Source organism: Trichomycterus rosablanca, chromosome 3 (genome assembly GCF_030014385.1).
Source record: "Trichomycterus rosablanca isolate fTriRos1 chromosome 3, fTriRos1.hap1, whole genome shotgun sequence".
NCBI classification, from domain to species: Eukaryota; Metazoa; Chordata; class Actinopteri; order Siluriformes; family Trichomycteridae; genus Trichomycterus; species Trichomycterus rosablanca.
The window spans coordinates 6,917,825-6,936,353 of NC_085990.1; the positions used below are offsets into that span (position 1 = coordinate 6,917,825).

At 38.8% G+C, this 18,529-nt stretch overlaps 1 protein-coding gene across 1 annotated transcript in view; it reads left to right on the forward strand.

The window, feature by feature from the left end:
* The window catches only part of col14a1a (collagen, type XIV, alpha 1a), a 174,102-nt gene that overhangs the window by 148,066 nt on the left and 7,507 nt on the right, over positions 1 to 18,529 (forward strand). The window contains exons 41-45 of the mRNA XM_062991785.1: positions 5,276 to 5,329; positions 5,428 to 5,499; positions 12,000 to 12,035; positions 13,098 to 13,164; positions 13,983 to 14,171. Of these exons, the coding sequence (XP_062847855.1) occupies positions 5,276 to 5,329; positions 5,428 to 5,499; positions 12,000 to 12,035; positions 13,098 to 13,164; positions 13,983 to 14,171 (418 nt within the window). The remainder of the gene's footprint in view (positions 1 to 5,275; positions 5,330 to 5,427; positions 5,500 to 11,999; positions 12,036 to 13,097; positions 13,165 to 13,982; positions 14,172 to 18,529) is intronic.

Sequence of the window (18,529 nt, forward strand, 5' to 3'; positions counted from 1 at the left end):
CCAGGGGCTTTGGCCACACACAAATCCCTTAGCTTCCTCCTAGAAGGCCTTTAGTTTGTCAGTGCTTGTTGTCTTACATTGCATCTTTTATAATGTGAAGCTCACTTGACTGTCGACAGTGACCCCTGTATCTATCAGCTTGTATTGTATGGCAGATGGTGATTGGTGACTATTAGATTAAAATGACCATCCAAAGGCATCACACTTCCATGTATTATGTACTAACGTGTGAAGAAGTGGCTCCAAATGATGTTTCTGATTGGCAAAAATCACAGTCTTATTGGTGCTGTCAACTTAGCCCTATTTATATGGGTATAAAGAACTTAGCAGCTGTAGTGAATCATAATCACTAACAAGGAATGAGAAATTAGGAAGCCAGGACACAAAGTTAAACAACATCATTTTAAAAGTTAATATGTTCTGAGCTTGACAGTTTGGTCATATTATTTTTCCAATCTGACATTTAACACATGAAATAATTTTTTGGACAAAGAAGCAAGTGTTCCCAATTTCCCAAAACAATATCATCATTAAAGCATTAAGCATTTTGTTCATGCTTAATGTAAAAATTTTGATTAGTGTGACTTATTACTGATAGCACTGCTAAATAGATAACAAAATTTGAACATAACAGACTGAAGTGCAGGAGAAATGATTAAATGACCAAGCTGTGAGCTAACGAAGCACAGACATTTCAAAATCCAAAAGCCTTATGGTTGTTTTCTGGCATAGAAAGTTAATTAGCACGGAGTATAAAGCTTCTAACAGAGCTGGATCACAGCACATGGCGGCAAAGCATGACACCACTCTGACTCGCTCATCAGATACTCTACGATCCCGTTCCAGACTGACGAGAGAGAGAGAGAGAGAGAGAGAGAGAGGGAGAGAGAGAGAGAGAGAGAGTGAGACACTTTCATCTCTGGGGAAGGGAACAGCTTTAGCCGTGTGGGTTTACAGTGGGTTTGTGCATGCACAAGATGAACACTCTAGGTTTACTCTTTTCATGCGGCTGCCGCAAAACACTTTGTGTCTGAGACACATTCAAACAGTAGAGTGTTTTTATTCCATCTGGAGTGAATTTACGAGGCTTCTTGTATGATCTTTTGGATGGTAAAACTCATTGAATGAAGGTTAGTTTTAGCAAACAGACACTAGACAAATATGAATACGGATCATATGAATAAAATGAATGATTGATTATCAAGGATCAGATTCTGCTTTTTATAGAATCTGTATGTTATTAAGGGTTGTGGATAATACGCTGGTAAAACTGATCTTTAATGTCCAATCTCATTCTGAATGATTTGAAATTTGCCATATGGCCTGAGTTATACAACATGGCAACAGTGTAAATATTAAACATCTTATTCCAAAACCATGAACATTAATATGGAGAGAATCCCCCGTTGCTGTGGTCACAGTCTCCGCTCTACTGTGTAAACAACAAAAAACCTTGACTAGATTTGACTGCAAGAATTTACTTCCATTCATTCATTTTACCACCAGTTTATCCTGGTCAGGGATTCACTCATACATTCACTCACATGCTTACACATTTAGTAGCTCCAGTTGGCCTTACTGCATGTCTTTGGACTTGGGGGAGTAAACTGGAGCACCCAGAGGAAACCCAAGCAGACACAAGGAGAACATGCAAACCACACAGAAAGGAGGCCCTTCTTGCTGTGACGCGCCACTGTGCTGCCCCACTTCCATTCAGCCACTTAAAATGGTAATGGTGAGGGTGGACTCTAATGCTGGGTGTTAATTAAGTAGATGGGACTAATCATAGTAAAGCTCTACTTCATAGGTCACATGTTCTATGCAGACAAATCAAATTCATTTACACCAAACTCAGAAATGGAGCTTACTTTGTTTTTAGGAACAACAAAGGTCCTTTTTGGTATCCACCCAAACCAGATTTGTTGTTCAGATGTGGTGATATACACTGATCAGCCATAACATTTAAACCACCTCCTTGTTTCTACACTCACTCTCCATTTTATCAGCTCCACTTACCATATAGAAGCACTTTGTAGTTCTACAGTTACTGACTGTAGTCCGTCTATTTCTCTACATACTTTGTTAGCCTCCTTTTACCCTGTTCTTCAATGGTCAGGACTCTCCCAGGACCACTACAGAGTAGGTATTATTTAGGTAATGGATCATTCTCAGCACTGCAGTGACGCTGACAATACCGTGTCCACTCACTGTCCACTCTATTAGACACTCCTACCTGGTTGGTTCACCTTGTAGATGTAAAGTCAGAGACGATCGCTCATCTATTGCTGCTGTTTGAGTTGGTCATCTTTGAGATCTTCATCAGTGGTCACAGGACGCTGCCCACGGGGCGCTGTTGGCTGGATATTTTTGCTTGGTGGACTATTCTCAGTCCAGCAGTGACAGTGAGGTGTTTAAAAACTCCAGCAGCGCTGCTGTGTCTTATCCACTCATACCAGCACAACACACACTAACACACCACCACCATGTCAGTGTCACTGCAGTGCTGAGAATGATCCACCACCCAAGTAATACCTACTCTGTGGAAGAACAGCATGAAAGGGGGCTAACGAGGTATGTAGAGAAACAGATGGACTACAGTCAGTAATTGTAGAACTACAAAGTGCTTCTATATGTTAAGTGGAGCTGATAAAATGGACAGTGAGTGTAGAAACAAGGAGGTGGTTTTAATGTTATGGCTGATCGATGTGTGTGTGTGTGTGTGTGTGTGTGTGTATCAAAAACTTCTTTCGGGATGCATAAATTATCTATCTATCTATATACATATTTATGATATAAGATGCATATACATACATTCCTTAAAGTCAATGACCTCCAGTTTTTTTTAAATACAATTTCTTTAATCTGATAGCCAAAATGTGAAATGTTGCATATTTTTTTAACAGAACACATTATTTTAAAATTGGTTTGTTTGTGCTTGTTGTAAGACCGAGAAAACTTACTGACTCACTGCATACATTTATTTATTCACTAAGCTTTTATGCTATTACTGCTATGACCGGGATTTCACCTCGCCCAGCAGGCATCATGGTCTGGATAAATAGACAAAAATGTACCGTCTTGGTCGGGGAAATTTTCATGGGCCATATTTTTATTCTCTTCCCAAATGCCAGAACACTAAAATAACCATGACTGAATTTCATTCTCGATGATCATTTTACCAATCTCATTTCTTAAAGCTGTAGTACACAATGGTCTTATATACAATATTTAGTGTTCTTGCTTTGCTTTGGGTTACTCTGGTAATGGGCAACAGTATGTGAAATTATGCACCTGATTTTGTGCTGGACATCCCATTCCAAAACCATTGAAATTAATATGGAGTCGTCCAAACCCTCCAAACCCCCGCCCCACCAGTTGCAGCTATAACAACATGCCTTTTCTGACAAAGCTTTTATTAAGCTTTGGAGGGTCAATTTTTCAATTCATTCCGAAGTGCTATGAGCAGGCCATTGGAGTTTCTCCACATTGATCTTGACAAACCATGTATTTTATGGACCACAGTTGCTGGAGCAGGAAATGGTTTTCTCACCTGTTAGCAATAGGTGAGGCTGAAACATATCACCTGAACGTAATAATTATTACATGTTTTTTTTATAGAGGTTTCAACCTCCCAATAAGAAAATTCACTGTAGCTTTATATTTGGCCCATGGCAAGCTAGACAGGCTTTTATTGTCATCAGCTGTGATTTCAACTCAGAAACCACAGACTAAAAATTTAGCCCCAGCACACAAAATCAGCACCCACAAATTGATCTGTTATTTACTGGAGAAAATAACACGCTAGTACTAACACACAACACTGAATTAAGGTTTTTTGTTGTAAAGAATCATTTGAAATAATACTTGTTTAGGTTTTTTTTTACCTCATGGCAATCAGTGAACCAGTGTTTGGAGCCACTGGTATCTATTGTTAATAGTGTGGGACAGGGTTCCTGTATTGAGACTACTGGGTAAACTCTGCCGAGACATTGAAAAGTGAGCCAGACCACTGCACTTCCTCTAGCTAACCTTAAAAGCACACTTTCACTACCATCAACAGCACACGTCCACACCACATTTGCCTGGAACAGATTATCACCCCAGCTACAGGGCAGGACAGCATTATACCCTGATTAAACATTAACATGAACCTCCATGCACACAAAGTAAATTCAGAACTTGTACAGTAGCTAAATTGGCTGAGTGTAAATAAATGAGTGTAAAGGTGTAATGACCTGTGATGTACTAGTGTGATCTTTGAGTGTATTTATGCTGTTAATCTGGGTAAAGCAGTTACTGAATATGAATCAGTGAATAAACACAATTATACTGTGGTGGTCAAAATTAACATACTCAAGCACTCCAGTAAACATGGTGAGATTTAGACTTTTAATTTTATTTAAATACAAACAATTCCAGTTAATGATGTACTAATTTGTTTGCATGTTTATATTATATTTTATTAATTTATATAAAAGCAGTACATCTTACTTTAGAAAAACTAAAAATCTAAATGTTCTGTAATAACAGCAGGTATGACTGTCCTGCAGTACATTAATACAGTAATAATGAAATACACTATATAATACAAACATATGTGGACACCACAAGCTTGATGGACATACCATTACAAAGCCATGAGCATTAATACAGAGTTCCTTTCAGACAGTGACTGGAAATTGGACTAGAATTAAACCTAAGTCCTACAAATACTGGAGCTTCTTGGTACCCACACTATCTACTGTGGCATTGTGCTGCCTGACTGCACTTATTTTGTCTCTGAAAACAAACCAATTATATGAGAAAAATGCTTGTTTACTTACTTTTTACTTTTTAGGACAGTGGTAGCCTAGTGGGTAGAACTTTGGGCTATTAGTTGAAAGGTTGAGAGTTTGAAACACGGTTCTGCCATGCTGCCACTGTCAGGCCCTTGAGCAAGACCCTTAACACTCTCAGCTCCAGGGGCGCCGTACAATGGCTGACCCTGTGCTCTGACCCCAGCTTCCAAACGAGCTGAGATATGCAAAGAAATAATTTTATTGTACTGTACACCTGTATATGTATATATAATATTCTATTCTATTATAATGCCTGTTTACATTCCAGTTTGGATATACTCAATTTCCCTGTGCACTCTAGTGACCTATGTCTGGTCATGCTGGCAGAAAATCTTAAAGAGAGCCTTAGAAATCCTTTTATTTATAAATGTACATCACTGTTCTTATATGCTCTTTGTAGGGTTATTAATTTTAATAATTTTTTTTTATTTCTGTAGGGTTTGCCTGGAAAGGATGGACCACAAGGACAACAGGGCCAGACAGGTCCTATTGTAAGTTAAAGCGTTTTTTTTTTTTTTTTCAGATCATCTTGATGTAAGATATTATTGTTAACTTTCCCATGCTGTTTTTTTATTAATATTTGCAACAGGGCAGTCCTGGTTCTCCCGGAGCTCCAGGAACCACGGGGCCATCAGGAAAACAGGGTGATCACGGCCCACCTGTGAGTATCAGATCGTCACATCTTATTTTTAGTGTCTTTTAGTGTGAACTGCAGGAAAAACAGTATTTATTTTTGTAAATAAAGTCCATTAAATTTTAGCAGAAGTCACAGCTTCACTGAGGCACGTGGCATTTTACTACTCACACATTCAGCTAGCTGACATGAATGTGGTGTGATGACAGCCAGTGCCTGGATTAAAACCATTCTGTTAGTTTTCGGACCCGGTCCCGCTGCTGAGTCATCTCCTGCCACTGTCCAGCACCTCACGGACTGCAGTTCAGATATCCAGACCACCCAGGACAGACGGGAGAGAAGCTAGTAATGTGAACTAGTGGTTCTGTGCTGGTCTGCTAGATGTTATGTTCTCATTGTGCCAGCACTTCCTAATCCTACCTTCTCCATCATCCAAAAAACTCAGTTCTCAACTGCTATAGTAATTTTACACTTTTGTTTTTGGTGTGATGAGTCTTTGCAGATCTAAATGTGATGTTTTAATTTACCAGACAATGTCGTCATTTCATAATTTTTTCCAAAGCATTAGACTAGGAGATCAGAACCACTCTGTGACCTCAGCTATACTGTACCCAGTGCAGACTGGTACACTTTTTTTCTATTTTGGCATCCCAATTTGAATATTCTCAATACCCCTGCTCACTCTGGTGAACTGGGTAAAGCAAAACCAGATTGTACTGGTGTAGTGATGTGAAACCTGATCAGAAGTCTTCTGCAGCCTGTTGGCATAGATTTATTTATCCTGGAGGGGCGGCACGGTGGCTAAGTGGGTAGCACTGCTGCCTCACAGCAAAAAGGTCCTGGGTTCAATCCCCAGGTGGGACGGTCTGGGTCCTTTCTGTGTGGAGTTTGCATGTTCTCCTCGTGTCTGCGTGGATTTACTCCGGGTGCTCCGGTTTCCTGGCACAGTCCAAAGACGTGCAAGTGAGGTGAATTGGAGACTTAATTGTCCATGACTGTGTTTGATATAACCTTGTGAACTGATGAATCTTGTGTAATGAGTAACTACTGTTCCTGTCATGAATGTAACCAAAGTTTAAAACATGATGTTAAAATCCTAATAAACAAACAAACAAACATTTATCCTGGAATACAAGCTGCCAGGAAGGTGAGAGGTTCAGCATTAGTGCAAGGTCTAATCATCAACAGTTCGGATATATATTAAGCAGTAGACAATATCACTATAATTATCCTTAACACTGGTAATAATTGAAGTAATATTATCATTTTAACACAAGCATTAGAGGACACGCTGAACTTACTAGCAAAAACCTGATTATCAATCATATGTGATTCTTTAACTAACTAGTCACATGGTTTTGATTAATATCTAATAAATATAGCAAGTCAATTACATTTTATTTGTTAAGTGCTTTTTACAATTGGACATCGTCTCAAAGTACCATTACAGATTTCAGGTCCAAAACCCCCTAATGCAGGTGACAGTGGCAAATTAATCTCCTTTAATATTACAGAGAAGAAACCTTGAGAGGAATCAAACTCAATAGGGACCCCATCATGCTCGGGCAGCCTAGATCATTTACATTTACATTCTCATCATTTAGCAGACGCTTTTATCCAAAGAGACTTACAGTACTGTGACAGCAAATTGTCTGATTAAGGGAATTAAGGGTTGAGGCCCTTGCTCAAGGGCCTAACAGTGGCTTGGCGCTTGAACCAGCAATCTTTTGATTGTTTTTATTTTTTTTATTATCATTTTATTATTATTATTATTATTATTATTATTATTTTATTATTATGATTTTACTATTATTTTTTATTATTTTTATTATTATTTTATTATTATTATTTTTATTGTTTTATTATTATTATCATTATTATTATTTTTATTATTATTTTATTATTATTATTTTGTTATTATTTTATTATTATTTTTATTAGTATTATTAGTATTTTATTGTTATTATTTTGTTATCATTATTATTATTATTATTATTACTTTTATTATTATTTTATTATATTATTATTATTATTATTATTATTATTATTGTTATTATTACTATTGCTTTCTTTGGAAAGTAATGTTAAATTAAAAGCACAAGGAAAAAAGTAATTAGAGTTCATCATCCTTCAGTTCAGTCTGTAACAGAATGACGTCTGATAGTGAGTTTCTAGACATTTAGTGCCATCATAGTCACCATCACAACTAAAACACCAGGCACCATGCAAAACTCCACTTAGTGATCATGGCTGCACTTTAAAAGTCAATTCACCTTCTGCATGTTTTTTGATCTGGATGAAAACCAGAGTACCCAGATGAAACCCATGCAACCCATAAACTTCCTCTGAACTACCTAACCTCTACCCATCCAAAGTCCTAATCTGACCCACCGAATACTTGTTGGGCCTGTTGGGATAAACGCATGAATCAGGCTTCAGAACTCAACCGTAGAGCTCCTACATCCCACATCAGCAGGAGATGGATAGTTGGCTCACACCCTCCCTTTCCTTCCCGGCTGGACTACAAATGTTCTGAGAAGTGCTTAACCTAGTAGAAACCCCAGCCAGTGCTTACGTAATACCTCAGAGTACGATGTTTGATTCTCATTTTCATATTATTCCTGGCTAAGGGATGGGATTATGTGAATGAACGTCAGTGTTCATTAACCACCTGCAGATTGACACCTCTTCATGTCATAACGTTCAGACACAGAGGGAGGATCTGTGATCCAGAGTTTGTTTATGGATGGTGGTAATGTAGATCCATATGCCAGAGTGTAGTGATGGGAAAAAAGGCTCAGTCCTCTGCAGAGTCTAAGTGTTTATCTTTGTCTCTTGTAAATCTGGAATAAAAGCTGCCAATGATTTAAATGGTTTAACATCAATGTGAGGTCCAATCATCAACCTTCAAATGCTTATAAATGAAAATTTTCTTTAAAACAGGTTTTGTGAAGGATATAAACTTTAACCCTTTGATGCACAAGCTAAGCAAACCCCTTCTAATGCACAACATGGGTCAAAAATGACCTATATTCATCCATTCAAGAATATTTTCATATGCACATTTGTCAGTTATTCATGTATTTGCTGTCTTAGCTAATAAAAGCTATCTATACTAGAATATGTAAACAGCTAGCAAGCAAATAGTATTGGACATATTTAAGATTCAAGAGCCTAATCTTTGGTTGTCTTTCAAAAGATCAGTAAATATGTTTTTGACTACAAACACTTACAAATGTCAGTAGTTTCTGTCAAATTCCATAGTAAATACATAAGGGTCATTTTTGACCCATGTTGTGCATTAGAAGGGTAGTGATACAAAAATGATTTTTATTAAAAAAGCAAAAAATATAAAACTGAAATAAGGATTTGTGATGATCAAAAACAAGTTAATTGAAAAATTCATGGAAGCTTGAATGACGAAATTAATTTATTGCAAAGATATAGAAAATAAAAACTCAGTTGGGTCACTTTTGACCCAGGTTGTGCATCAAAGGGTTAATCCATACATCAGAAGTCACAGAATTACACAATTTCACTATAATAATCCTTAAAACTGGTATAAAATGAAGTATTAATGTAATTTCTACTTAAGCATTAGCGGACATGCTCTAGTTTCTAGAAATAGAAAAATATTTTTTCTTCACGCCCCCTCCGACACGTGGGCAGCATGCCGTATGCATCTTATCACCTACACTTTGACGAGTGCAGTGCAGCTCAGCACTGTGTACAGAGAGACACACCCTGAGAGCACTCTTCTCTTATCTCTGTGCAGGCGCCATCAATCAGCCAGCAGAGGTCGTAATTGCACCAGTCATGAGAGAGACCCCATCTGGCTTAGTCCTGCCCATCTGAACAACAGGCCAATCGTTGTTCATGTGGCCACTTAGCCTTAGCCGGCAGGCAGAGCTGAGATTCGATACAATGTATTCGAGATCCAGCTCTGGTTACAGCGTGTGTTTTTACTGTTGCGCCACCTGAGCGGCCGGCGCTTAGCACTTTTTTCAATGGACATTTTTGGGACATCATCTCAAAGCAACTTTCAGGTCCAAAAATCCCTAAATAATGAGTCGACGGTGACAATGGCAAATAAAACTCCCTCCACCCTCCACCAAACTCAAAAGGGACCTTCATCCTGCTCGGGCAGCCTAGATAATATTTAAATGAATAAATTTCATAAACACGGTAAAAGAAAATTAATTAAAAAGTAGTGATAAATAAAAAGCACAAGGAAAGTAATTAGAGTTCATCATCCTTAAAGAGTTCATCATCCTTCAGTTCAGTCTGTGGCAGAATGAAGCCTGATAGTGAGTTTCTAGACAGCCTCAAACCTCTCAGCTTATGTTACAGGTGAGAAAACACACGTCAGAGCCTTTTTTTAATTTGAAAAAAAGATATATTTTAAATTATTTACTTTATTTTCATTTTATTTTTATCAACCATCAGGGTGAACCTTGTCAGGGTAACTTCAGGTACAGCTCCATTGGTAAACACTGGACGCAAGTCAGGAACACCCTGGACAAGGCGCCTGTAGATGACTGGCCAGCCAACGGCACCATTAAGATTCGAATCAAGATCTCGGCTGTGGTTGGCTAGTATAATACCGCCGTGCCAGCAATGCTGCTCCTGCTAGATGTGACGGAAACCTGGTGTGTTTGCACTAAAAAAATTTCAAGGACTCACTGCGGACTTTATCACAAACTGGACTGAATAACGAAGAACATTATTTTTTGCTAGTTATAACTTTTAGTTCAATTGAAATTTGTGGATGTATGATTTGTGTGGATTCTGCTTATTTAAGTTGTTCTCCAGGCCGCCCAAGGAGGACGGGGTCCCCGCTGATTCTGGTTCCTCTCAAGGTTCTTCCTGTATTTTTAAGGGAGTTTTTCCTTGCCACTGTCGCCTTCTGTTTGCTCAACAGAGGTTTTAGGTCTGTTGGTCCTGGAGTCTGTAAAGTTGCTTTGAGACTTGTTCATTGTAAAAAGCGCTGTACGAATACATTTGACTTGACTTTAATTGACTATAATAGACCAATGTGCCACCCAAGAGCCTAGTAAAAATATTATGTAAAGAAAATAATTAATAACCAGAAGTCTTTTGTGCAGAGTAGAGTATAGCATGACACTCTGGCATACCTAGATTATAACAGCATAACTAAAAAGGAGAACCAGAAGGTTCCACAGTCCTGAGGACTCTCTAGAGAGATCAGCACAAACCTCTCCTACAGATGTGAGGTCCCTTTTTCAGGGCGGAACCCGGCCATAAATCCACTTTATACAAGGGCTGTACCAATTGGTGCTCATGCATCACTGTCCCCGGTTCATGTTGAGGATTCCCTGTCTTCCTTTTTTTCCAAGAACTGGGCTGTCACAGACAGCTGGAGCAGCCTGTCGTATTGTGACATCCAGTACTCACTTTGTAGTTCTACGATTACTGACCGCAGTCCATCTGTTTCTTTACATGCTTTTTTTACCTGCTTTCACCCTGTTCTTTAATGGTCAGGACCCCTACATGACCACCACAGAGCAGGTATTATTTAGGTGGTGGATCATTCTCAGCCCTGCAGTGACACTGACATGGTGGTGGTGTGTTAGTGTGTGCTGTGCTGGTATGAGTGGATCAGACACAGCAGTGCTGCTGGAGTTTTTAAATACTGTGTCCACTCACTGTCCACTCTATTAGATACTCCTACCTAGTTGGTCCACCTTGTAGATGTAAAGTCAAAGACGATCGCTCATCTATTACTGCTGTTTGAGTCGGTCATCTTCTAGGCCTTCATCAGTGGTCACAGGACGCTGCCCATGGGGCGCTGTTGGCTGGACATTTGTGGTTGCTGGACTATTCTCAGTCCAGCAGTGACAGTGAGGTGTTTAAAAATTCCAGCAGTGCTGCTGTGTCTTATCCACCCATACCAGCACAACACACACTAACACACCACCACCATGTCAGTGTCACTGCAGTGCTGAGAATGATCCACCACCTAAATAATACCTGTACTGTGGTGGTCCTGGGAGAGTCCTGACCATTGAAGAACAGCACGAAAGTGGGCTAACGAAGTATGTAGAGAAACAGATGGACTACAGTCAGTAATTGTAAAACTACAAAGTGCTTCTATATGGTGTGTGGAACTGATTGAAATTTGAACAGTGTGTGTAGAAACAAGGAGGTGGTTTTAATGTTATGGCTGATTAATGTATATTCCAGTTCTGTACAGTTTTATGATATCAGAATAATTAAGTAGCCTCAGCAGTCTGGACGTTTCTTCCTCTGCTTTCCACTGCATTAGCTGTTTAATGCCTCCATCTTTATGCCCTTCATACATTTATAATTGATTCAGTCATAATCCTCTTATTTTCCCCTCTGGTTACTGCAAAGCAGAAATGTCTTCTTCTCAAACCAGCAGTGGAGTTTGTTTTTGATCAGCCCCAACCAGACGTACATATCACAACCTCTTTTAAATGCTTTATTATCTTTTGATACTTGTTGTTCACCTGTTCTTTTGGGGTGGTGGGTTCTCATATTAACAGGGCCTTCCTGGCACCAAGGGCGAGCGAGGAGAAAGGGTAAGTCTGATCTTTCTACAGCTGAAATTTTTCAGGATTTTATAGAACCGTGTGGTACGGGTAGCAACTAATACACTTAATGGTAGTTTATGAGCAGTGGGATTAAGGGACCATCTGACAGACATTCTGATAAATATCATCTAGCATAGTGTGTATTTCTGTCTCTTCCACCCCAGCCATCCCCAACACACACACACACACACACATACACAATCACACACAAACACACACACTTTTTCTCTTCCACAGTGATTCATGCTCAGAGCTCATGTAGGTTCCCCAGGTCAGGTCCTTGGAATCAGTATTCAGAGCTGCTGTTTGGTCTTGTGTGTGAGGCAGGGCATCAGAAAATGAGCCCGTGGTGAACATTTAGACCTATTAAACATTCACACCATGCAGGTTATTAGCAGCTTCTAAAACGTGATAGGTTTCATTTCATGATCATAATACCAACTCAGAAATTAGGACCTGGATTGTTGTTGTTTGTTTTTTTGTCTATATTAAAATGGGCAAAACCACATAAAACCTCAAAAATCCATAAAATAATTGATAGCACATTTTTAGAATTTAGTGGTTTCTTTACATGTTTTTCTTTCAGTTACCAAAAGATTAAAGCACATACATCTTTGACTGTTAACCCTTCTACAAATTTACGTCCATTTAAAAGGTTATTGGAGCTTTTCTAAAAATATACATGCAGCATAGCTTTTTAATATTCATCGGCTGCTTTTAATATAAATCAACACCCTGTCTGGCATAATTCAACCACAAAAGTTGTTTTTCTGGCACAGACTTTGTAAAGATTGGAACATCCAATGTTGTGCTGTTGTGCTAGCGTTTGCAATGCACCAGGTTAACTGGTGAACCTGCCCCACAGTATGACACTAGGTACAGTGTAGGTACAGTGATTTGGATGTTATACCCCTGTTGCACTGCTTCACCTACATCAACATAGGGTTAACGAAAATAATAAAAGATTGTCATATGTCTTACCAAAACAACAATCAATAGTTGGACCTGTCGTGTGTGTGCATGTGTTGTAATGTGTGTTTTTTCTCTTAGGGTGACATGCAGTCTCAGGCAACGGTTCGATCCATAGCTCGACAAGTGTGTGAACAGTTAATTCAGAGTGAGTATCATTTTTCCCAATTGTCCTCCCATTCTAGTCATGTCCAATCACCTGAGCGCCATTCGCTTCCTCTACTGCTGCTGACCTCCACTGGTGACCGAGGAGGGTCGTAATTATCACACACCCCCTCCGACTGTGCAGTAGACGACTGCTTGTTTTTTACGTGTTTAGGGAGAATCTATATGAAGATCTGTATCGTGTACAGAGAGTCACACACCATCGGTCCCAGCAGAGGTCGTAATTGCACCAGTTATGAGGAATCTCCTCCAGCATTCCCACCCTTGAAGGAGCCAATTATTGTCAATATTGGTGCATATAGGCAAAGCTATCTATATATGCAAAGATTAAATCAAACTTGCAAGTTTGAGATGTCAGCACTGGTGTGCTAGTGTGATTTACCGCTGCTCCATTTAGTCTATATTGTTTTACTGCGGTGAGTATAGTCTTGTGAGGAGGGTTTAGATGAAAACAGACTCTGACTTCAAATGAAAACAGTGGAAAGCTACGCTATGACCATTATAACTATAAAGTATGTGGACTCCCCTCCTAAGTATTAAATTCAGGTATTTTATCCACACATATTGCTAACAACAATAACAAGAAATTAGTTTGGGAAAGTCTGTTTTTTCAATTTAGTTTGTAAGTTTTATTTTGTTTATTCTCAAGATAGGCTGGGCATAAAATAACATTGTGTGTGTGTGTGTGTGTGTGTGTGTGTGTGTGTGTGTGTTTGTGTGTGTGTGTTTGTGTGTGTGTTTGCTGATAATATTCATAGTTCTCAGTCACTTGACTGCTTGATTTCTCCCTCTTCTCCCCAGGCCATTTATCTCGCTACAACTCCATCCTGAATCAGATCCCCAGTCATCCTGTGTCAATACGGACAGTGGCAGGTCCTCCAGGAGAAGCAGGCCGTCAGGGCCTTCCAGGGCAACAGGGAGAGCAAGGGCCTCCAGGCAGACCGGGCTTCCCTGGATCAAATGGACTGAGTGGCCAACCAGGCGAGAGAGGTGAGTCTGTAGACAGACAATTCAGAATAGCAGAACAAATTTTACCAACATTACATTACATCTAACCTGTCGAGGTGACTGGTTTTACTAGAATAGTTGTTACCAAGTGCATTAAATCACACATGCAGTCATGTAATCACCATATACAGACGTGAGTGCTGAAGTGTGTACAAACTGCCCACAGGTTCACCAGGTTCCAAACTGCCTGTTAAATCAGGATCTTAAAGGATTACATTTAATTTAAATCAGGGCAGACGTAGCCTATCAGTCTCAGTACTGGACTAGTAATCAGAAGGTTGCCGTTTCAAGGCCCTTAACCCTGTATTCAGTCATAATTGTATGTCACTTTGGATAAAAGCGTCTGCTAAGTGCCAGTATGTAAATGTGGGTTTCCTTCGGGTGCTCCGGTTTCCTCCCACAGTCCAAAGACGTGCAAGTGAGGTGAATGTCCATGACTGTGTTGATATAACCTTGTGAACTAATGAATCTTGTGTAATGAGTAATGAGTAACGAGTGTAATGAGTACCGTTTCTGTCATGAGTGTAACCAAAGTGTAAAACATGATGTTAAAATCCTAATAAACAAACAAACGAACAAATCTGTAATTCAGAAACGGTTTGCCAGGTTAAATGGAACTTTGACTGGCCTGCAAAGTGACCTGACCGAATTTGCTAACAGACAGTTTGGATTTGTTGCCTGAGCTGATTAGGGTTCTTAAATAGAAGCTAATATTTCAAAATCAAGAAGAAATCCTTCCTACATGATTAATGACTGTTATAGCAAAATCGTAATATTAAAGCCCAGAGTTTTGGTTGTGATATTTGGGTGTCAAATGGGTCATAAATAACTGATGTAAACAATAAACCTCACAATGAGAAAGAGAGAGCAGGATAAAAAAACATCATTTCATACGTCCAATGTCTAATTTACTAACACCACCGTTTAGAATGACACCAAACACGACCCTGATGTAATTATCTCAGAATGACCGTACAAGACTAACAAGGTTTGCTAATGAAAGATGGTTTGATGTGTGTGTGTGTGTGTGTGTGTGTGTGTGTGTGTGTGTGTGTGTGGTTTAGCCCATCATTAAAAGTGTGCTAATCATGGGCTCTGGGCCATGTTAATTGTCAGCTCTGTTCCGAGGTGATGAAGACCAGATTGCTTCGGGGAAGCTAATAAAAAATGTGTCCCTCTGAAAGGTTCACATTTATAACAATTCAGTGCAACACAGTGCACGATTAGTGCTGAAACTAGAAGGAAATAATAATAACAATTAAAGATAATATAAATATAAACACTAATATAAAATTTTTTATATGTTTTGCACACAGTGGTATATAAAGAACCACAGTATTTTGTGGGATCTAGAGCATATATAGGTTATCAGGTGTGTAACTTATACACAGATTAGGCATAACATTAAAACCACCTCCTTGTTTCTACACTCACTGTCCATTTTATCAGCTCCACTTACCATATAGGAGCACTTTGTAGTTCTACAATTACTGACTGTAGTCCATCTGTTTCTCTGCATGCTTTGTTAGCCCCCTTTCATGCTGTTCTTCAATGGTCAGGACCCCCACAGGACCACTACAGAGCAGGTATTATTTAGGTGGTGGATCATTCTCAGCACTGCAGTGACACTGACATGGTGGTGGTGTGTTAGTGTGTGTTGTGCTGGTATGAGTGGATCAGACATAGCAGCGCTGCTGGAGTTTTTTAAACACCTCACTGTCACTGCTGGACTGAAAATAGTCCACCTGAGGCAGCAATAAAAACGTAGACACACTTTTCAGAACATCATATTTATTACACGCTCCAATATTCATATTTCTGGTTTATTGCTACACTGCTTTGCCTCTCATTTACAGAAAGCTTGGGAAAATCAGAACAACATTTTAAGTTCACAAAGTTGAATACGATATAATGTAAACTTGAAGTACAATGGCAGGCCACTGCGCGTATTTTAGCTTATATTGTTTATAAGTTATCTTAAATACACAAAATACTGTATCCACAAAGTTGAATCAGTTCATCTGGACACAAGTTTGTTGTAGAGATACGTTTCGTCACTCAATCCGAATGACTTCTTCACTCAATCCGAATGACTTCTTCATGACTGAAGAAGTCATTCGGATTGAGTGACGAAATGTATCTCTACAACAAACTTGTGTCCAGATGAACTGATTCAACTTTGTGGATTTGTGTACCTGGATTATTGAGCATGCATCAACAGACAAAATACTGTAGTTCTGATACATTCTGACTAATTACAGTGTTTATATTTTGTATTATTACAAGGCTGTATTTGTATTCATATTGACAATATATATTTAGATATCAAACAAACCAGCAAAATCTCAGTCACATTTATGCTGTCCAATTTACTTCGAATAAATGAGCATCAAAAAATCCCGAAAAAGTTTAATAATTGATAACGCTTTGCTATCATTGCAAAATAAAAGCGCACGGTAAACAGCAGCACCGCAACCCAGAATAACCACACAGCAGCATAAAATCATAACCGCTGCTTACCTGAGCTTCTCTTCTTCAAACTGACCAAATCTATATCCGTGTGTTGTTCCATTAGGGATATAATCCACTTTTTTTCTTCTTGGAAGCCGTCTTTTATGTTTCCAGAATATTTCCAGAATATATAAATCCATATCAACTGTGTTTGTCCACCTAACTAATGATAACCATTTTAGATCATTTATTCTCTCGGCTTTTGCAGTAAAAAGCTGAAACTGATCATTCGTCCTCTAAACTGTCACTTATACAACAACCAATGAAGAGAGAGATTGAAATTCCGCTCAAAATCTGAATTTGGAAGCTCTGATTGGTTTATACATCTGAATCTCTTTAACAAATGAACTGATTCATGGAGTTGTTTACGCAAAGCGAATGAATCTTTACCATAAATAAGAGCACAACTCTCTGATTCGATTCCAATGAATAATTAGTTTGAAAAGAGTTGTTTCTGACTCTTGACTCAGTGATTCAGTTTGCATGTGTGTGCGTGCACGTGTCCACCCGCTCTGTGCAGCGCTTTTGTGCTGTTTTAAATGTTCTCAAATGGTAACCTGTGTATCCTAGGCATACTAGGCATATATCAAAAAATGTTTACATTGTGTAAAAAGTAATATTGAATATATATCGATATTTGCGATATACCGCCCAGCACTACTGGACACAGAGTTTGGTGTGAAGATACGTGTCATCAGTCATCCAAGTGACTGAAGAAGATCCAAGTGACTGAAGAATTTACTTGGATGAGTGATGACACGTATCTCCACACCAAACTTTGTGATTCAACTTTGTGTATTTGTGTACCTGGATTATTGAGCATGCATCTATAAACATTTTAAGTTCTTCGTTCTTCCATTGGATGCTTTTTATAACCAACACAGCTAAATGCTCTGTGTTTAGGATTGTAGTAACTGAGCCATAATGGTCCTAGCTGGACTGGGTGCCATATTTGACAGTGTTGACCACAACCTTCCTATTCACCACCAGCTGGTCTGCCTGTAGGTTTTTACTATAGGTGAACTTGTTCAGCAAGGTATTACTTCTGTTCCCTTTGCTCCAGGATATTGATTTGATCCCCACATGGTGCATGGGTGAGCATTTCAGGTTCTATTATTAAATGAAAGGTTAAGAGTTCAAGTTCCACAACTGCCAAGCTGCTACAAGATCAAAACCCATGAACTATTAATAGCTTTGATTTTATGCTGTCTCAGCTATAAACTGAAGCTGTCCTGCAAGGATCCAGAGTCCTGCAAGGATCAATGTACAGTACAGCTTTTATTGGGCAATGATATTCCAAATCGCACCTCATTCCACTGTCATGCCACTGATACACAGACTATTATTTATGTCTTAATGGTGGTTTTTTGAATTGCAGTGATTTTTCTACAGTTTAAAAAAGAAAAACAAATTTGAAGTCATTATTTTTTTGTCCTTTTGTCATCTTTTAAAAGATGTAAAAAAAATAACCTTGGTGAAACCTCAGATAAACATTCACAGACTGATTGTTGATAAATAAATCCATTCACTTGTCAGAGTTCAAAGTTATGAAAAAGCAAGTCCTTTGTCCTATAATGTGGAAAAAGTGATTAATGCTTTTATATCTTATTGATTCAATGTCTGTAATGTTCTGCATATAAGGGCCAATAAGTCACTTTTGGCTAGTTTACATTTAATCAAAAATGGAGCTGCACGACTACTTAACATTGCCAAGAAAAGGGATCACATCACTCCAGCTTTAGCTTCCGTACACTGCCTTCCTTGATTTATTTAAAGGTTCTTTTATTTGTTTTTAAGACTCTGAATGGATTAGCACCCTCCCATATTAC